The 22,231-nt window shown below is 36.3% G+C and overlaps 2 protein-coding genes across 4 annotated transcripts in view; one reads left to right on the top strand and one right to left on the bottom strand.

Moving 5' to 3' along the window:
- Positions 1 to 1,158, top strand: part of LOC121733964 (alpha-tocopherol transfer protein) — a 35,304-nt gene extending 34,146 nt beyond the window's left edge. Inside the window, exon 7 of one of the 2 annotated variants that reach the window (XM_042124383.1) lies at positions 919 to 1,158. In XM_042124383.1, the coding sequence (XP_041980317.1) occupies positions 919 to 953 (35 nt within the window). In that variant the 3' untranslated portion in view covers positions 954 to 1,158. The remainder of the gene's footprint in view (positions 1 to 918) is intronic. The other variant, XM_042124375.1, reaches the window with a different exon arrangement.
- Positions 1,159 to 4,384: 3,226 nt separating this feature from the next.
- On the bottom strand, positions 4,385 to 14,237 carry LOC121734004 (alpha-tocopherol transfer protein-like). 2 transcript variants are annotated; one of them, XR_006036643.1, is made up of 6 exons: positions 14,041 to 14,237; positions 8,286 to 8,380; positions 7,734 to 7,887; positions 6,030 to 6,242; positions 5,295 to 5,556; positions 4,385 to 4,918 (listed from the first exon to the last, which is right to left on the bottom strand). XR_006036643.1 is itself a non-coding variant. In XM_042124419.1 (6 exons), the coding sequence occupies exons 1-6, from the start codon at positions 14,216 to 14,218 to the stop codon at positions 4,881 to 4,883; spliced, it is 921 nt and encodes a 306-aa protein (XP_041980353.1). In that variant the 5' UTR covers positions 14,219 to 14,237; the 3' UTR covers positions 4,386 to 4,880. The 2 variants fall into 2 exon arrangements, 1 of the variants encoding a protein (XP_041980353.1); XM_042124419.1 differs by having other exon boundaries at positions 4,386 to 4,918; positions 6,030 to 6,223.
- Positions 14,238 to 22,231: the final 7,994 nt, after the last annotated feature.

Genomic DNA, 22,231 nt, shown 5'->3' with positions numbered 1-22,231 from the left:
AGAAATTATTAGTGAGGGCAACTTTTGCCAGCTTGTAACATCGTATGGGAAACGTACGGGTACATTGCGGATTTACGAAACTTGCATTTAGGCCCAATTCACACCGGATCGGCAGCGGCCGGCAGCGGCGCGAAGAGCACTTTTAGTGTGAAATAATTTTAAACTTTATTTACATAATACATAATTGTAATTTGTGTGATTATATCGTCAAAGCATAGTTAAAGTTAATTTTTTTCTACTTGACTTAAATATTAATTAATGAACACCATATAAAATACGAATATGAATTTGTAATTGTTTTGTAATCTATATATATAAAACTCAAGGGTGACTGACTGACTGATTGACATAGTGTCCATAGTGATCTATCAACGCACAGCCCAAACCACTGGACGGATCGGGCTGAAATTTGGCATGCAGGTAGATGTTATGACGTAGGCATCCGCTAAGAAAGGATTTTGATAAATTCCAACCCCAAGGGGCTCAAATAGGAGATGAAAGTTTGTATATAATAATACTTCTTAACGCGAGCGAAGCCGCGGGCAAAAGCTCGTTATAAATAACTAATAAGTTACCCAAATATTATTATTTAATTCATATAATGTGCGTTCCGTTATCCATACTAATATTATAAATGTGAAAGTGTGTCTGTCTCTGTCTGTTTGTTCGTCTGTCTGTCCGCCTGTTTGTCTGTCTGTCAGTCTGTTACCTCTTCACGCTTAAACAGCTGAACCGATTTTGTTGAAATTTGGCATGGAGATACATTGAGTCCCGGGAAAGGACGGAGGATAGTTTTTTACCCGAAAAAATTATAAATTATTTGCATAAGTTGGTAAAAAATGCCATGCAATAGCTTGCGTATTTTTTATTATTCATTTGATATCACAACTAATAATAATTAATGCTTCTTCTTTTCAGCTATCAACTCATATGGATATAAGAAAAAGCTGTAACTAACGTTTAAGAGTAAGAAAATGTGATATGATAGTTTTAATATTTACAAATGTTAAAAAAATAACTGCGTAACTAAAATAATTTTAAAGTTTATTAAATATTTAGAATTTATTTTTAGAGGTACTTAACGGATTTCTTGTCGGAGCTTTTAGTGCTTAATTTTTTTCTCTCATTTATTATTTGCATTCCTATAGATTTATTTATAGTATTTTTATTTTTATAACTATATCATCAGAAATATAATTTCTGATTAACTCTGATGGAGGAAAATTGGAAAATTGATGTAAAGTTTCATATTATGCATTAAATTTCGTTTACGCGTAAAGAAATGCCTGTGATAATTTGTATTATATAATAATAATAATATTGATACCTACCTTCAGTTTTATGACTTTGGCTTATTTTGTGTAAATATTATAAAACGTTAAATCCAATATTATTCTTAAACTCAAACTCAATTTTTTTTATTCATAATAACATATTGTATTAAAATTCTTACTTACTTATATATTAAAATATGTAGATTTTATATTTTATTTTACTAGCTACCAGCTCTGTTACTACCCCTAGTACCTGCTGAGTTTCAGTCTTAAACGTACTTTTAAAGTTAGCTTAACTAAGATAATCACAAAAAGACTGAATTTTATATCATTTGAGTCTTACGTAGAATAAAGTACATATTTAGCAATGCTAACATGGTATGTAGGAAAATCTATCCATATTATCTATATTTATCACATGGAATATCTCTATTAAGTATTTTAAGGAAGCCTGAACGAAAAATTTGCCATATTTAAACAATGCCTTGCCCAATAATTATTAATTATATTTCTATCTATGAGCACAAAATATGTTTTAATTATTCAAATGTCGGTGCATGATGAACATTTTATTTTGTAAAATAGAATCTAACGTTGTTTATAAAGTAGGTAAGTAAAAAACTGTAATACCCATTTATTATTTAACATCACATAAAATGTAACAAACTCTGTGTACAATCATTTAACTACCGTGAATTAGTATAGAAATAATTATCGTAAGTTCACGTTATCACAAAAAATTACAAGCTACTCTCCTTGGTTACTTAGTCTAAAATATAATGTTCTACTTAGTTCTAATGTAAACTGTTCTTAATTTCCTTTGTTACTCCAAAAAGACCAACCCATAACCTATAGCTTTGTGAATGGTAACTCTAAAATCGTGGATTTAATATTTTTCGTAAAAGTGGTAAAGTTATTTGTTAACGACTGTCACGTGAATCTATATGAAAAATATTTTTGAAAAGTATAGTAGTAAGGACAGTAATTTTATAGTTGGTATGGTGAAATGTAAATATTTTTGTAAGTAATGAAATATATTTTGGTATACCTAGTGATTCGTTTTATTGCGTACTTATTACTCTATAGTTCCTAGTCTAAACTTCTAGACTCTAGAGCATGCCTGTAGAGTGTAGACTGTTGTGCTTAGACCCAGTTTCATCAAGCAATGTTAAATAAATAATGGCTTGTTAAATCAGTTAATGGCCTGTTAGAGCTATCGAGCGTTCCACCATGCCCTAATGTCATGTTAAATCACCTAACACGGTGTTAAATTTAATTCCTGCTATGGAGGTCCGTTAAATATTTAACAGGCTGTTATATGAGTCAAAATAACAACTTTCAAAGACAATAATATGCAATATCAATAAAAGAATCTGTTTTGACTTTTGAGTCTTTCCGCCATGTTTCCGCTACGTCCTTATTATTAATTATTTTCATAGTTATGAATAATTATTTATTTTCACTTTGCCAAAAATTCAGCCTTCTGATTTTCCTTGACATTGCAAATATACTAACTTGTATCAAAATTACCAAACCGAAATATGTAAATAAAAGTTTGTATTATGATTCATGTTTTCAGCTTTGACAGATAATAATTATTAACCTGATAAATTTAGAAGAACTATTATTGACTCTGCTTTTTCGGTCGAGTGCCTAAACAAGTGTTTTTCTTCTTTTGTTGTTTCTAGCGTATTTTTCGGGTTATTTCGTGAATATTTTGCTGTTGAAGTGTCTCGTATTGGTTGTGGATGTCTAATATTGTGATTGTCCTGGTCACAGTGATTGATCAGTTCACATTGATCCAGTGGAACTGTCGTAGCATCAAGAATAAAAAACAAGAAATCTTTGACATAGTCAACTCTCATAAGCCATCAATTATTGCCGTCCAGGAGACATGGTTGATGCCTGGTTCACGTTATCGGGCTATGCATGCTTCCGGGACGACAGAGTTGATGGTAAGGCTGGAGCAGCCATTTTTGTCTCCAGCCAATGTACATATTCTGTACTTTCTCTACCTGTACATAGTAGTTCGTTTAATATTGTGGCTGTCCGTATTGTAAATACTGTATATATATATTCCTTCTCCTAATCCTTTTGTCCTTTCCGAACTTTCATCCATTATTTCTTCTATTTCTCTTCCTCGGGTTGTATTAGGTTACTTTAATGTCCACCATACATCCTGGGGCTCTCATTCCAATGACTCCAATTCCTCTCAGTTCTTGGACATTTTGGATGACAATAACATGGTTGTGCTTAATGATGGATCTCCCACTCGTAGGGTATCTCCTTTGCAGAACCCGAGGAGTGCGGTAGATCTTTCATTGTGCTCGCCATCTATTTCTTCCTTGTGTTCATGGTCTATCCTTCCTAGTTCCCATGGTAGTAATCATTTCCCTATTAAAATAACCATATCCTACTCCACTAGACAAACAATGATCCCTCATTCCCCAAGACAAAAATTTAAGCTTGCAAAGGCAAACTGGGCTGAATTTGCAGCAGCTACAGATACCGATACTCCAAATTTAAACACAAATGATCCATACACAAATTATAAAAATTTTAAACTCATCCTTCTTCGTGCTGCGGAGAGGTCAATCCCTCTCAAGTACACTGGAGATCGTAAAACGTCTCCCCCATGGTGGGATGACGAATGTACCACAGCTTTAAAGCGTCGGGACATAAGTATTTTAACAGTCTGTTTAATTTTCTAAGCTCCGTTAAGTAATGCCTCGTTAGGATTTAACAAACATAGGTTGGTGAAATTAGGTCTTAAAGTGTTATAGCCTATATAGCTTATTTAAACTAAATATGATTTAACTAATAATATGAAATCTAATAAACCTGCTGTTTAAAACAAGTATTCGTTATAACTTAATTAAACTAAATATGATTTAACTAATAATATGAAATCTAATAAACCTGCTGTTTAAAACAAGTATTTTTAATAACTTAATTAAACTACTCGTAAATATGATTTAACTAATAATATGAAATCTAATAAACCTGCTGTTTAAAACAAGTATTTTACCTTACTTGAGTTTTCAGCCCAACCCACAAAATAGAGAGCAACGCAAAATAGTGTGTTACAAAAAAATATATATAATATGTATGTAGTACCTATATATGTAGTACCTATAGCTAGATTTTAGATTCCTACTTATTTATGTCAAAAGATGGCCCTAGCAGCAAGATGTATTTACAGTCCAGAAACCATAATCTATGATAATATTATTATGACTATAATATTAACAATTCTATGTCATAACTTATACATGTACGTACCACCGAAGAAATTGATTCCTAGGCAGTTGCCGAAACTACGTCATTTGGTCGGCTTATATCAATTAAATGTTAGCTGGGATCGGGTGGCTGGGTTTGACTTAAGGCGACCAAGTTACTTAGGTCCACCATCTGCTAGGAATCAACTTCCCTGATAGTACAATTAACAATACATGTCCTTAGACCTTATCTATAACTTCGAAAAACGTCGACATCGTCGCGCGCGCCGGGCGACGCGTGATTTATTGGGTAGTCACGTTTGACAAATTAATTAAATTAGCAATAATTTTAGTCCTTATTGTTGTATTTCTTTTCTTTAGGCGCATGTCAGTTCTCCTTCGACAGGTATCCGTAGGCGTTCACTTCTGAAATAGATATATTTTAATTTCAATTGAATGCCAATAATATAGGTAATAAAACATTATAGTTATGTTATACGTTGGGTACTTGGCAAAAATCTTTTCATTAATATTATTGTTTAATATCATTATGTTACATTGGGTACTATTAAGTGGTTTAGCCACGCCATAGGCAAAATTCCTTTTCAGGTCTATCTTACTTACATTCAAGATTTTCTTACGTAAAATCATCAGAATAGGTCCGCACTCGATGTTAAAACGTTTTTGTAAATACTTTTTCTAGGGATTGACTTGAAATAGTTGTCTCATGGTTTGAAAACTAATCCCTTAAATTTATTAAGCCTCGCGATAGAAATACACTACTAAAATATATAAATCTCACTTTTAAAGTTCTCCTCGTAATGATGCAGCATTTCCCACATCACCTCCCCGGACACCTCATCATCAGGCAGCGACCCCCCGAACCTGGTCATCACCGACGCCGGGTCCACGTGCTGCAGCAGCGACTGCTTGTCGGACCCGTGGAAGAAGATGCGCGAGCGCAGCTTCTCCCGCAGAAACGGCTTGAACATCGCAAATAGCACCCGAAATATGTACGGCTGGTTCACTATGTGCACTGCTTTTAGACGGATCGGGATGCAGTCCTAAAATTAGATAAGATAAAGGTTATCGGTTAAATTAATTATTCAAGTGACTAATTCCTATCTACTTAATGTTATCTTAATGATAAATTAGAGTAAGTCATAATTTAAAACTAAAGTGCATTATGATTTATGATAATATAAACTGACACATATTAAGCAACAATAATAATAAGTTATATTCTTGAAATTATTCTACAATAAATTAAAGATTTAACATAACAACATTACCAACAAAGAGATAAGCATTATGCACATCTCACTAATTATTACGATTGTAATAAATAATTTCGAATACAAATAAACAGGGTAAACGTCTGATAACTCATGATAGTTTGCATATAGTGACAAATATTTACAAAATACAGAAATATGAGGACTATTGGGGGTTGTTTCACCACTTACTTATAAATGCCGGTTAGGCTATCCACAACTTATCTGACAGATAGACTTTCAAAATAATAAATAACACAAACCTGGATCCAGTCCAGCAGCGCGCTGGCGAACATGGGGGAGAATTGCATGATGTGTGAGAAGGTGAGGCCCTTCATGTCCATGATGACGACGACGCCGCAGACCTGGGTGCGCGGCTCCACCATCGCCGCCTCCAGCCCCAGCTGGATCCCCCGGAACACCTCCGTCAGGGACACCTGCCGTGGGTCCCAGCGCTCTGAGGAACATTTCAGCTCCTGTAAGTGCTGGTAGTATAGCAGCTGTAGGCCTGGCTTAGGCTCTGGGTTAATAAATAGGCTGTGTATTACAGGGAATTCTATTATTGCGAAATGAAAAAGGGCCCAAACATATTATTAACATATTATTATTTTTATAATTCACTTAAAAATAATATGTGATTACTGATTACTGATTTCAAAAAATATGCAGAAATTAAAATGTGCTGGGGAATCAACTGAAGAACTCAATTCCGGAGAAATGCCCTTCAACTTGCCTTCAACATAATTTTTAAGACGCATCTCCCTACAAGAGGCTTGCGAAACCTTTTTTGTAACATAATTTATAGCTTGTATAAGAATATCGCAAAAGCTAACTATTATAATGTTTCTAAATATTATAATTATGATACCTAGTAATTTTAATTTTTATGACTGCAAGCAAAATCAAGTAGAAGGCTACAGCGGTAAACCGGAACACAAAATTATTATGCACCTGAACAACAGATTGGATTTCATGCTGATTTATTTATTAAAAGTACATTATCTCAGAACAACAACAAATGAACAATTATTAGCTGGGTTAATTAAGCAGCACAAGGTTACGTCAAAATTAAGTGTATCTTTAAAGCACGTACGTATGTACTGAGCACTAACAAAGTAATTGGAAAAGTAGGTTACATCGATTTTATGAAATAATTGTTGGCCATAAGATGTTTCTGGTTCTTAGGTGCGAATTACAGATCATTAACTACGTATAGTTTGGCTACGTTTTTAACTACGTATAGTTTGGCTCGGCTTCGGAGCTCAATAGGTCACCGCACCGTGTCTCAATGGTGTCTCAATATCTTGCGAAAACGGTCCTCCATTTTCTTGTGTTCTCGAGTAAATTCTTCAAACGCATTTCAGTTTTATGATTAGGAAAATTTATTGAATGCTAAAGAGTAATAATTAAAATTGATCCCGTAAAATTAAGTATCATACTTACTTCTATTGTTTAATTTTTCTCATGGACAAATCCACAAAAAATTGATTGTTTCAATAAAATATGAATATGAGCATTTTCAATAAAATATTATGTCCCCAGCTCAACTGGCGTCAGGAAACTAATAATATTAAGAAAAGTCGTGTATGGTTTTTAAAGATTATTTAAATTTTCGAAAAAGTCTTTAAAGAAATACTTATGTTGACGTAGATTGTAGGTTTCGTATAACGTGTAAATTTCAAATAAATCTACTTTTTTTAAGTGCCCTTATGATTTTTTGTGCTTGTCATATTTACATAATTAATAATTATATTTTTTACTTTTTAGAACGAGGAATTTCCCTTGTTATGGTTGTGACTTGTGACTGAAGATAAAGTTTTACAACAAAAAATATTGTTTCCTCTAACAAAGCCCTTTTAATATAATATGAAGACTCCTGGAGCGATAATATCCCTAGGATAAGTCTATTTTTGATTAATTTGCCTCCTCTCACCTCATCTGACCATTGTAGTGCGTACCTTACTTACCTCCTGACTCTACCACCATGACGCGTCTCCCATCTTCGTCCCTAGGCGACAAGATGGATACTGTAGAATGTTTGAAGGCCAGCCTGATCGCACTAGGCATCAAGTTTTGACAGTAATGAGGGTGAGATTGTCTGAATTTGTAATACGCTTGCATCTAGAAAAAAAATTGAAACACTCGTGAAAAGAGTACTAGACAACAAAATTAAATTAGAATTTTGGTAACAAAGCCGGTTTGGTAAAAAATATGATTAACATGATTAATAATTAAAATCTAGAAAAAACGTAAACGGTGAAGGCTAATGTGTAAAATCATAGTAAAACTGTTTGTGAATGCAACTGTTTGTAAGCCATACACGCTACGGTCTACCGGAGAGGTCCACCTTGGCAGGTATGCTTGCGCAGGTAGACGGGAATGTGTGTGGGAATAGACCTGTGCAGTTTTTTGGACCAGGACGCAGGCCACCGGCGCAAAATCGAATTTCGAAAATAAATACCAGGTAACCTAGTCTCCGTTAGACCATAACGTGTATGGCAGCCACGGCCTACGCCTACCTTTTTAAAGGCGCTTTCGGCATAGAATTTGGTAGGCCTCAGAAATTTCAGCAGGAACTCATCGTCATCGACTGGCACCGCGAGTGTTGTTTCACCTGCAAAAAATAATAAAATCCTTTGAAAAGAAAGAAAGCTGACAAAAAATCGCCACTAGAGCTTAGAGTTATAAACATTGAAATGTCTACATAATATCTCCAAAAGGTTAAAGAACGAGATTATTGTATCAAGGCCAACGATGTCACAAGACAGTCTTGTGACATAATATTATAGACCCAGGTAGGTATATATTTATATTATGGTCCCGCCCGTAACCGCCGCTGCATTACCATAACATCGATCGCGTGGGCGGGGTGACCACCACTATATTATAATCGTCAAATTATGTTGCATGACACGTGATACGATTGTGTCTGAGCATTGACTTTTTGTCTGGTACCTTAATATCTATGTCGCAGCCGACTGGTTTAAATAGCCGTTCAATCAAACAGCTAGCACTTTGACTGAACAACGCCATTCAATCACACGGCTATACGTCGTTTAGCCGACTTGTTGACTACAACGTTCAACACTACAGCTAGACGACGCTTAGCCAACTGGTTTGTTTTTGTTTTGGCGGGGGGCTGCGCCCCCCGAGCCCCCCTTTTATTTGACGGCGGTCGCCGGCTGCTACCGCAGCACGCTCGCTGCGCTCACTCGGCTCCCTCTGCGTTGTGGTCTAAGTTCTAACCTAACCTAACCAACTTTTGGACTTTCTGGATTGTGTTTGTTTTTGTTTTGACGGGGGGCTGTGCCCCCCGCACCCCCCTTTCGGGGGAGGCTGCGTCCATCCATTTCATAATCCCGTAATTTCTCCTCGAATATTTGTTGAAATTTTAATTCACTCTTATGTGCCTCCACAATTTTTGTCTCTTTAATAACACTTGTCACTTTTATTAACTACTTTCTTTCCGAAAAACAACTACAAACACCAACAAACACCTGCTAGTTGACGCTATATTGTAAATAAAACGCACCTAGCGCCGCAGCGGTGCGCGCTGAACTACTTCAATTAGACGGCGGCTTTTGAATCAGCTGTAGTGTTGAACGTTTTGAGCGACTAAAATATTCAATATAAAAGCTAGACGTGTGATTGAATGGCGTTGTTCAGTCAAAGGGCTAGCTGTTTGATTGAACGGCTATTTAAACCAGTCGGCTGCGACATCTATAATAATTATAATTAAGTCGGTCCCCCTATGGAGATGCCGTAATTTACCGCTTTTTAGAGCTTTATAACTCATAATTTGAAAGCTACACAAATACACCAATAATTCTTTAGTATACGAACATTCCTTTCCCTGATGTGATCGAAGTTTCCATGTTATTAATTCCTATTTTTGTCTATTATACTCATGATATCAACTTCCAAAGTAATACTAATTTATTAAAATAAAACATACATTCAGCATCTACCTAGTATTTACAAATTAGAATTACTTTTTAACCGACTTCCAAAAAACGAGGAGGTTATACATATATTCGGCTGTGGATATTTTTTTTTTGTATTATTTGAAACACACGCCAATAGATCGACAATATCATAAACGTTTTAATTTTTTAGGTCAATTTTGAACTAAGATAAGTAAAAAAAAGGGTTTTAATGCGATCTCGGCAACGCGGCAAATGTATGGTCAAGGTCGTTTTTTAATTTTTTCGGAAGGATTTTATAATTCATTTTTATACTTGAAAATAAGCCGGGGCTTATGACATATTATATGACGGGGGATATGACAATTCGGGAATTGTTTAATTTACTAAAATAAGCTACTACATTATATTTCAAAGAATTCGATCTGAGCAAAAACACGATAAGTACCTATCTTAAAATTTTTCCGATAGAAAAAAATCACAAGGATGCATCAAATTTTTACGAATTTTTCATTTATTGCCATAACCGTGCATTGAACTAAGTTAATATTTTAAAACATTGCATTGTATAAAATTATACTTATCATTGAGAAACCGACCTAGCGGATTTTAAAAATATTGTATATTTATCGAGTTATTGAGAAAAAACTAATTTGGGGATGAATCCGCGTCGTCCTTTTTCACCTGGCATATGAAAGACGGGCATGAGTGTGAAGAGAGAAGGACGATGTTTGATTTTTTGGGTTAGTCGCCCTCTTAACGTGTACAACAATTAAAATCCGAGTACAATTTTAGAGTTTCACTGAAGAGACGTTTATTTTTATAGGCTATTAGTAGTAATTTAGTAGTATTTGCCAACTTAAAAAACTTAGACGCACGCAGCTTTGGTTCCGAGGACGAACATACAATAGCACATCAAAAGGTTCTTGACATTGATATATTATGTAAAATTTTCCTGCCGAGACATCGTATCAAGTTTAATTGAAGAAGTACTTTAAATAACGGTAATAAAAGTTAATTAATGAAAGTAAAACTTAGACCAAACTTAAACCATTCACAAGAGATTAACTTTCACCTCTTTCTGAATTATTTTACGTTATAATTATATAACATTTGTATATTATTGTAAAACCGAAATTTTGTGTGTCTGTGTATGATGAGCAGGCTTATATAAAGAGAGGGGATATTCTTTCCTCTCCCATGCTGCGCCGGCGGCCTAGTAACTGTCCTTTCGTCTTATGAATTTTCCATTTGGTCCTGAACTCCTGGCACAAATGTTTTTTACTTATCCCAAAAAGTGCGCAATTCCGCTAAAGAAGTTTTTACTTCAAAAAATATAAATTAAAATAAACGTCAATTCCGTCTGAGCTCACCGTTCTAAGCAACACAGAAATTTTATAAACCAATAATCAAATATTATGGTAGTCTTAATTAGCCGTTTTGTAACCGTTTTCTAAAAGTCCTGACGTCTATACTCCACTCGGGCTAACTTGTCGCTAGCGGTCATTGACTCCCTGTCCATTGGCATTATGGTAACCATTTTACATCAGGTAGACCATACTCTTGTTTGCCAGCTTAGTTATTTGTATAAAAAACATGATGAATCATCGGGAATGAGCTGACCCCTCAAGAGTGAGGGTGGAAAAATGAAGTTAATATCTTGACTCCAAGAACAATAGACGACTTACCTGGATTTGAGGCTTTACTAAGAACAATATTTTGTCGCTGCAAACAGAATCAGAAAGGAATACATATTTAAAATAAACCTAGTTTTAATTTTTACTTTTCCTGAGCGTGTAGTTCGAAAACGGATGAGAATTTGGAAAGTTTTTCCAAATTCTCATAGAATAGAATCTAATAGTATATATAGAATCTAATTTATAGACAATTTAATAAGCTTTAATTTCATCATATAATACTTTTTGCTACAACGCATCATTTTTTAGTTATTGGCGAAAAACTTTGTCCCCTTCCCCCTTCCTCCGGGTCACCTCCTAGACGTCAGGACTTTTAGTATGTTTTGTCCTTAACCACCCTGAATAAGTTCCTGCAGAAATTGTTTTGGTTCCCGCTCACGCATTCTACAACTACTTTCTTGACTGAGCTACACCGTACACCGAACTCATGTGACGAAACGGAAACTGGTAAGCCGAAATACAGTTGCAAAACTTGGCTCCTTTCACTGGCCGTGCTCCGTGACTACGACAAGCTGAAAATCCCAACCGTGGTCCATGCCAGTATGTATAACACCGTAATGATTTTAAAAAACAAACACGTAGTGGCGCGTATCGATTGACCATTGTGTTTACATTTCCTGGTTTAATGAAAGATGACTTGTTTGTATGTGGCTCATTGACTTTCTGTTTCCTTATTCATTGATGTGGCTTAAATGAATTGTCCAGCAGTGACACAACTTATTATGATTGTAGCCTGAAGCAGAGTAGACAGAATTATAGAGTATACCGACTTAGAACTGAGGTTGAAATTTTTAAGTTTGAGTTTTGACGTATTATGACAAAAGTGGTCGCTAGGGCCGTTACCTACAAATTTTGTTGTTGTTTATATCTTGGCACATGCAAAGATAACTGTCAGAATTTAATTTCAAAATCTTCATATTTTAAAATAAATTATATCAGCCAGCGCGCCAGCCCTTAACTTATCCTGGCGATACACGAAAGAAATGACAATACTCGTCCGCCTCTTAGCAGTCGAAGTACTGGTAGTTATGTCTATTGTGCCTGATGGTAAAAAACAAAATTCAGATCAAAATTAAAACACCCCTCTATTACGTCGAGGCAAGGTTGCGATATAATATTATGAAGGGCTGGCTCTGGCCTGGCCAGAAAGTGATAATACTTTAGGGCAGGGTTCGGCAAGTAATGTTAGGTGAGGTCCGGATACTGTGGGAAAATTTTAACGAGGTCCAGAAAAAAACACACTTGTCTTTGTAGCTTAAAAATATTATTTTAATTAATAAAGGTATCGTATACCCTAATGTCTATATATTCATTGATACTTGGTATTAAAATACGTTACAATATTTCGCGGTCCGAGATTCGACCTTTCGCGGTCCGCACACGGACCGCGGTCCGCCTGTTGCCTACCACTTCTTTAGGGTGTGTATATTATGTCTCGTATGTTGAGTCGACTGTGAAAGTAGCACCACTGAAAAAGTATGTTTTTGTGAATTGTATGGGCTAGCGCCCCGGCACGGCGTCAATAATTAGTAAAAAAAGTTACTATTTCTACACTGCTACTTTTACAGCGAACTCTTTATACCCTTGCTATATATATTTTCAATATAAAACCATGTATTTCGTATTCGTGTAGGTGTAATCCACTTTCATCTGCTATTGTTTCTGAATTACATAATATATAATAATTATTGTTGCTAAAATCTGAATAATAATAATCGGCCAAGTGCGAGTTGGACTCGCGCACGAAGGGTTCCGTATCATTATAGAGCAATATAGATAAAAAAATGTGTTTTTTTGTATAGGAGAAATTTTTATCTGCGCCCTCGGACGGTTCTGGGTTGCCACTTGCCAGCTGTCTAAGGTCGGACACAGTGGTGGTTATAGGGGATAGACAGAAATTTCCTTTTATTATTTGGCAAGATTTTGAGATTTTTCAATTTGACCTTAAATTTGGGGGGGGGTCATGTCCCCTGTGACCCCCCTTCGGACCGCGCCTGGGTGAAATTGGGGCTAATGTTATATATTCCGTGATACTAACTAATAACTATACCAATAAAATTAGAAACTTCGCGACCCCCTATAGGGCAGCCTTTCCCAAAGTGGACGACAGCGCGCCCTCGTGGGCGCTGAAGCCCCAAAAGGCGTGGGACCCAGTAAAAAATGGGGGTGTTGTGTAGCGGCTTTGAAGGTGATTTATAATTATTTCATTTCATCTGGATGCATTTTAAATTATTAACTGCATCTATTCCCACACATTAGTTTTAATTTTCGACTAGCAATTTTTGTAATATATTTTTATAATATATTTTATTAAATAAAAAATAGGGGATCGCGACCCACAAGTTGAAGAGCACTGGGCTAGTCAATAAAATTATTCGAGATCCACGTGGGACGAACTTGACCGGTTTTTTTTTAAATTTTAATATTAAGTAGAACTTATTGAGTAACAACTGACGGATGATCTACTCACTGAACTCTTCTACATTTTAATTTTTATCTCACTCAGAAAATCAATAAAATTAAATTTATCAAAAAAAACTAGACTTGATATTTAAATAAAATGATTACAGTAACATCATATTAAAATACAATAAAGTATACTTAGTGGGATAATATTACACAGAGATACAAAAGTAGTTTACTTATTTAATTACCTTTTAATAGTTCCCGGAGTTCTTTTAATCCTCTTACTTTACTTTCTTCTGTTTCTCGAAGTTCCTTCTGTGCTTTTTCGATGTAGCACTGCTCCTCCAGGGGCATCTTCTCTAACTTTATCACGTGTCCCGCCCACATCACGTAGGGGTTGCCCTCGGAATCGAATTGCATCCCCATTTTAACCGACTTCCAAAAAGGATATTATATGTTCGTCTGTTTATTTTTTTTCTGTTTGTTTTAATTCACCTTTTTTATTTAAATAATTTAATAATAACACACAATAAAATTTGTAATTTCTATAGACTTAAACGTATTAAGGATTTGATATGCAATACGAAAACTCATAGCAACATGACGTCTTGTTGTAGAGATAACGTGGTATAGTGATGGTTCGTTTAAATGCGCGCGCGCAACTGACGACCGCCCGCGCCGGAGCCCTGAGTGTGGACCATGCAACAAGCTCGATTAATGCGCTTACAATCTTGCCAATACTCAGGTCTCAGAGCCTTTAGGGCTCTCACACAAAACTGTGAATTCGCATCGCATCACATCGCAATGTCATTTTTAGTACTTATGAGTTTTGTTGCAGATTTTTGCGATTTTGCGATGCGATGCAAATTCGTAGTTTTGTGTGAGAGCCCTTAATTAAACGTTAACAAATCTACAACACTGTTATAAATAAATTATAAGCAAAAAACTTTTGAAAAAAAGCTTTTATTTAAATCTCTTAGTCAGTCTACAGTAAAATTAAGTACGATTTCTTAAAGACTTAAATTAAGTTAATCAGATTTTAACAAATTCTTGAAACAAAACAAAATTTAACTTTAAAAACAAGATTTCACCCGAACATACATACATACATACATACAGAGCAAGTTAAATAAAAGCTTTTAATAAAAAACCAGTAGTTAAAGTCACTTTAGCAGTAAGTATTCTAACTTCTAGGTACCTACAGTAAGGGTACAAACTGGAACTCTACATTACCCACGTGTGTATGAGTCTTGGATTATTATTTTGTATAAGTATATATTTTTTTTAATGAAATAAGGGGGCAAAGGTGCAAACGGGTCACCTGATGGAAAGCAACTTTCGTCGCCCATGGACACTCGCAGCATCAGAAGAGCTGCAAGTGCGTTGCCGGCCTTTTAAGAGGCCAAAGTAATAGGGAGGGTAGGAAAGGGAAGGGTAGGGAATGGAATAGGGTAGGGGATTGGGCCTCCGGTAAAGTCACTCATCCGAGAATTAATAACATTTTGATTTTATGCAAATCGTTTCCCAATTTTTTTATTATTAATTACATCATAATAACTTTCATATATCCTTTTATTAAGATAAGTAATCCGAGGAAATGATAAATGGTAAAAGATAAAGAAAATACTTAGGTATTTAATGAGCGATAATCATCTGAAATGAAATTGCATAAAAGTAATGGACACGCAAATATAACAAATATTTAAAAATATATATTTTAAAACATTAGAAAAAGTTGAATGACACCTTAATTTTAAACCGTGCCCTTATTGTTCACAATCACAAATTACAATATTATTATCTTCAATGTCTACAGACGCTAGTCTACTTAATTTATTTACCAGTCACATTTTTACAAATAAGAAAGTTTATATACAATTCGCCATTAATATTTTCAGTTAAGTTAATTAGAGGCAATTAAGGCTAATAAAAATTGCTATTATGATCACAAGTGACCACTGATCAGTCTGATGACCGATCACTAATCGTTGTGACTAAGAAACTTTACTTTCTGGTACAGTACAATGACCTCTGTCGTTGCGATCACCCTATAAGGGTCAGCTGATACCAAATAAGAAAATCTACCTTCAATTCATAGATTCCATTATGCCTGTAAATATTGTAAAAAAGGATACCTAGTTAAAATTTTGTTATTTCCTCAAGACTCGATGGTCGAGACTCTAGAGTCTAGACTCTCCTGTGCTGACGTAGCAACAGTAAGTGCAATGTGCACACCTGTTTTTTTCTTTATAGGAATGACTAAAATAATAAGCATAATAATTAACGTAACGATAATTTTCGATAACAACAAGGAAAACTCGAATAAATCTTACTGTACTATCTCAAGAAATTGATTGTACCTAGGTGTAGGTATTTATTATTATTATAATATTATATTAATTTTATTATAATATTATCTTAACCCTCTATTGCATGAATTATGATAGAATGAAGATACAAAATGTTTTGCTGGTTTATATTGCTTCATAAGGGGTAATTAAGAAAATTATTAATAAAAAAAAATGTAGTACCTTATTTTAGAAAATAATTTTAGAAGCCATTAATGGCTTCGTATGCGTAACAACTACAGAATTTAGCTTTGTTAAAGTCTTTGAAGCAGTTTCTTTTCTCATTTAGGCATAAAAAAACGTAACAATTTTCACATTTTATATGTGATCGAAACATAATTATTAAGTTTAATGAAGTAGGAGTATTTTTGTCGAGGGTTACTAATGTGGTCAAATGGTGGAGGCCGCAAAGGAAGACCTTCCGACAGGTCAAGGGTGTTTTTTCGGTCAGGCCGAAGTGGTATATTTACGAATTATGTAAAAATATATTATCCGACACGTTTAGAAAACTTCGATAGTGCGATGCAGAATTGTAGTACTAGTTGGACCTCCACATATCGCCACAATAACCATGCTTTTATTGTATTGAAATAAGAAAAAGTTACAAAACGGTAATTTATCCTCATTCGAGTCAGATCCTAATTTATCACTAATAAAATCATCACCAGAGATAGTTTTTGTAAACTTATTGGTACCATAAAAGTGTGCAAGTAAGATCTGAATGCATACGAAGCCAGAAGTGGCTCCCGCAGAAAATTCAGAAAATATAGCAGAAAAACCAAATCTATAGTAAAACAAATATTACGGAAAGTAAAAAGAACCTTTGAACATTATAATCAGATTATTAACACACGAATATCCTACTTTTTTCAATATTATACATCTTCAAAGTGGCATAAAATTTCACTTCGTCTCTTTCATGCGCTTGCGCCGCTAAAAAGTGAAATTACATTCGCAGATGACATTTTGCCATCAGCAAAAAAAAACGTTTCGATCCACGGAGAAGTAGTTGATATAAGAGTGAAAATATATAATCCATTCGCATTATAATAAAGGCAGAAAAAAATGTTTCATCTGAAGAGCCAGAAATGGCTTCATATGCAGTAAAGGGTTAAAATAAATTATAATAATTGACGTTCACACTTACCGTACTTTAATGAAGGTAAATTATTTTAATTAACCATCCTATAAAAATTAAAATCTATGTTGCTTTCATAAAACAACAAAAAACCGGAGAGATTGTTGTTTGTTTATATTACATAGATTTTTACAGGCGCATTAATATTTAAAAAGTTATGAGCACAGACATAGATCTAGAATCTAGATAGATACCGCATGTGTATGTACCATCGAGGAAATTGATTCCTAGGTAGTTGACAGACCAACGTCATTTGGTCGGATCATGTCAATTCAATGTAATATTTTGTGATCTGTCGGCTGGGTTTGACACTTCTTGACATAACGCGATCAAACTACGTTGGTACCTAATCTGCCTAGAAATCAAATTCTCTGATAGTACTTCGCGTGCCATATCGCGCTCCCAAACGACGAGCAATGCACGTCTTTTGAAAGTCTGTTCTTTAGTCTGCTATCGGAATCGGACGTCAATCGGAATTTTAAAAATATATAAATGCCTATAATTGTGCCGTATTGAGCTGTAGAAATTCGAATAGAAACGTTGGCTTAGATAATAGACACGTTTTCTATCATCGGTACGTCACAGTTGGTAGGAAAAAAGTGGCACGCTCGTTATCGGCACGACCGGCCGGTCTGCCTCAAAGGGACCAGACTTCCATCAAAGGGGAACGCTTCGGCAAACGGAAGCATTTCCCTCGGTGCCGGGACTAGCTAAGCCGGGCAGGTTCCCATCTAGACCTGGAGCCCCGTATTAGACGGAAGTTTGGAGGTTCGCGTAACGACGCCTCCGAGCGGAACGGAGGATGGGTCATCCTTAACGTGACCATACGGCCCGCTTTCAGCCAGTCTGTCCCGCTGTCCCCCGAGAGGCCGAAATTGTCCCGCTTTTACAAACAAACCAAACGACAATAATTTCAAAAGTATTTTTTATGTTTGAAATGCCTGTGCAATGCCTGGAAGTAACGCATACATACAACAAACGTGATTATTCTGCCATAATTGCTCTATATCAATAAGTAGATATTCCGCGCGGCTTCGCCCGTGTAAATTAGGAATTTCACAGACAAATTAGCCCACAAAAATAGCCTATACTTAATCCTTCACGTGGTCTACATTTTATATGTGCCAAATAACATAGAAATTGCTCCAATGGCTCGTGAGATAACCCCTTTCAAATATATTTTTTCCACATTTTCCTCTATTTCTTCGCTACTTTTCGTCGTCTTTCCGTGATAAAATATAGCCTTCCTCGATAAATGAGCTATCTATAACTGAATTTTTTTTTCAAACCGGACCAGTAGTTCCTGAGATTAGCGCGTTCGAACAAACTCTTCCGCCCTTTAATTTGGGGGGGAATTATGTATTTGTCCCGCTCTGAAAAAAAAAGAAATGGTCACGTTAGTTTCCGCTTCACGGCCTCTTTAGTGCGATATAACGGTTTCGAAGAAAGAGACCGCCGCCTGCCAGGCCTCGTCGCTCTCGAGCATGCAGCGAACTATGCTCGAAAGCGAGAGGTTCCGTCCATGCAACATGCGGTATACTATCTTGATCTATGTCTGTGGTTATGAGCGATCTTAGTTTATCAAATATTTTATACTCAGCGCCTGGTAGATAAATAAAATACACGTTTTGGCTCTTCTTGTTTATGTAAGTTTGTGTACAGTGTGTAGTGTAGTGAATACCTTTTTTGAAGTGAAAACTTCTTTAGCGGCGTTGAGCACTTTTGTGGGATGGGTAAAAACTGTGAAACTCGCATCAGATTCTCGTGCTGATCGAAAAACCGTAAGACGGTTGGAGAGTAGTGTTGTAACATCGAAATCGATTAATCGAACAATCGATTGTTTTTTTCGATTGTCGATATTTTTTAATCGATTGTAAGGGTTTCGATTAATTAAAAAAATCGATTTTCATAAAAAATGGGTTAAAAAAATAATGGACAAAGGTTCGTGCACACTTTCTCGGCGCGTGCCGGGTCGGGTCGCAACTCGCATCGCATTGACGGATTTTAACGCTCACTGTGCCGGGGCTTGCCGGGGCGTGCTGGGGCGGGTTGGAGCGCAACGCATTGACGGATTTTGAGCCGACGCTTGCCGGGCCGGCGGCCGCATTGCATCACATCCGCGCGCCGCTTGCTATAGCACACTGTTGTCGGGGCGCAGCTGCGGGTCTTGTCGGTCCGTGTCGCATTGACGGAAATCCGCCGAGCAAAAATCCGCGCCGATGCGCCCAGGCACAGTGTGCGATACGTGCATCCACTTCCATACAAATAGTATGGAGGCGGATTTTTGCGACGCGCCCCGGCACGCTGAGCCCCGGCACGGTCTGTCTCAGTGTGCTCACTCCTTTAACTTCACGTTGAGCACGAAATCTGAATGTTTTGAAAATTTTTGCAACCTTAGACGCGGAAATTAAAATCCGGTTATTTCGTTGTATGAACTCTGGCCTCTGCCAAGATTACTTCAGGTTATTAAGGGACTTAACTCCATATATTTTGTAAACTACACAAGGCATGCAGATCAGAATCATCGTATTATCATAATTTTATAAGGTATGCCATGTATTCAGCAGTTATCCGATGGACTCTACATTTTGATACTACATTTGATGTATGTTATATTATATTTACCTATTGTATAAAGATCAAAATATGCACTAGGAACTATCGACTAACGTTTATTTGGTCGGGTTATGAACCCAGCCGATATTTATATTCACTTGACAGAACTTGTCCAAGTGTACTATAAAACAATTTCTCTGATTATACGGTATACCGTATACCCATATATCATGCCACCTACCGTACATGACCAATATAGTACTTACCTATAATTAATAGCGGCCTACTGTCAAAACGCTAGCCCGGCCTACACACACCGCTATCCTCCAATCGTGATACAATGGTTCCATGAATCGTGCTTCCGGGCAATGTGCTTTAGGCTGCAGCTGCAGCTGCTGCAACTATAGAGCGCGGCTCTTGACTCGGAGGTCGTGGGTTCGATTCCCGCGTTGGAAACATGTTATTTCTAAGTTTGGTTAGGACTATGCAGGCTGTACGCGTTTTTTTTTTTTAATGAGATAAGGGGGCAAACGAGCAAACGGGTCACCTGATGGAAAGCAACTTCCGTCGCCCATGGACCCTCGCAGCATCAGAAGAACTGCAGGTGCGTTGCCGGCCTTTTAAGAGGGAATAGGGAAGGGTAGGGATGGGAAGGGAAAGGAAGGGATTAGGGTAGGGTAGGGAATAGGGGATTGGGCCTCCGGTAAACTCACTCACTCGGCGAAACACAGCGCAAGCGCTGTTTCACGCCGGTTTTCAATGAGAACGTAGTATTTCTCCGGTCGAGCCGGCCCATTCGTGCCGAAGCATGGCTCTCCCACGTATAATACGATTCCGCGATTAGAATAACCATACACGGTTATTCCCTTTTTAAGGGGCAAAACACACAAGCAATCCAGCATATCTGTCAAGACGTGGCATCTAGCAACACAGAAAGGCTGGCAACACCGGATTTCCTTCAACTTAGTAATCTGTGCTTCAACTTCACTTCCTTTTATGAAACCACCCCGGCCGGGGTGCAACAGTTTCTTTTATTCAACGTAATAACCTTTTTTATATATCTTATATTTTTACATCTTAACTTCGAATACAGTCCACAAGTAATTAACACAAACACAGGCTGATCACCTGATTGTCTGACAAGTAAGATGATTCATGCGTCGATGGGCACGTAAAAAGTCGGTCCTGCGCCTGATCTCTAGCCGGTCTTGTCGGTCTTCCGTCCCACTGGGTTATGAGAGTAAAGGAATAGAGAGTGCTCTTGTGTACTGCGCACACACTTGGGCACTATAAAATTACTCCTGCGTAGCTGGCCTGGTTTCAATGAAACCGGCCACCGTCACCGAAACCGGTGTGGGAGCTATTATTATGTAGGCTGCAGCTAATAGTGATTAGTGAACAATATCGGGCAACAACGGTTCCCCCATTATAGCACGAAATTAAAGGTCGTAAGTCCCAAAACTGTTTTCTGATGATTACTTAAAAACTAAATGCAATACTGATATTTCCTTTTGGCAATATTTTATGATAGTAATTTATTTATTTAGTTTTATGCGAGTTATTTAATGATAGTAACTCAATAAGTATAACAGATATTTGTTGAAAGGCCCAGAAAGATTCATAATTTCGAAAAATATAACTGTCGAGACAAAATAAGTGAATCGTGTTTTCCTTTTACAGAATATCCGATAAATAATACAATGATTAAATAAATCTCAATTTCATTAAAGTCAATCGTCTTCCGGGATCATCATACTTATTATAAAACACAGCAAAATTGGACAGCCCGGCGTTAAAGTAAAAAACCGTGTTGGATATGTTTTAGGTTGCCGGCCCGGCCTCTCATAGAAAACAAGAAATGGAACAGCAAGAAATGGAAAGGGCGTAAGCGACAAAATGATTTTTGTCGCGTAATTTAAAAATCTATAAGTACATCATATAATATATTTCATATAAGCTATGGGCAAATTAAAGTGCATGCTTGAACCAATCTATGTACAAATTTTGGAAGCTTAAATCACTCTCCTCTGTTGGCAAAATTAGAATCCCTTTTTTTCAGAGGTATTTTTGAATAATTATTCTGTGTTATACTTAAAAGTTGACCAATCGTGTTATGCTATGGGTAAGTAATTAAAAGACAAAGACATGCTGAATACTGACAATGAACTTTAGTTTCTTAGCTTTAGTCATTGCTGAGAAAAATCGATATCGCTACAGCCAAATTATCAAGGCGTCGCCTTAATGCTGATTTTTTTTGTCGAAAGAGAAAATACATATTTTAGTTTATAAATTTTATTCTTTTTAACAAAAATAATTAAAATTTAATAAAAAATTTGAGCAGGTCAATATTGCCATCAGTCATTCACTAGCCAAATGGAATGGTTAAAATTGTCAATT

This window comes from Aricia agestis, chromosome 1 (genome assembly GCF_905147365.1).
Source record: "Aricia agestis chromosome 1, ilAriAges1.1, whole genome shotgun sequence".
In the NCBI taxonomy this organism is placed as follows: domain Eukaryota; kingdom Metazoa; phylum Arthropoda; class Insecta; order Lepidoptera; family Lycaenidae; genus Aricia; species Aricia agestis.
The sequence above is the reverse complement of the archived record's forward strand: the minus strand, read 5'-3'. Positions and strand labels throughout refer to the sequence as shown.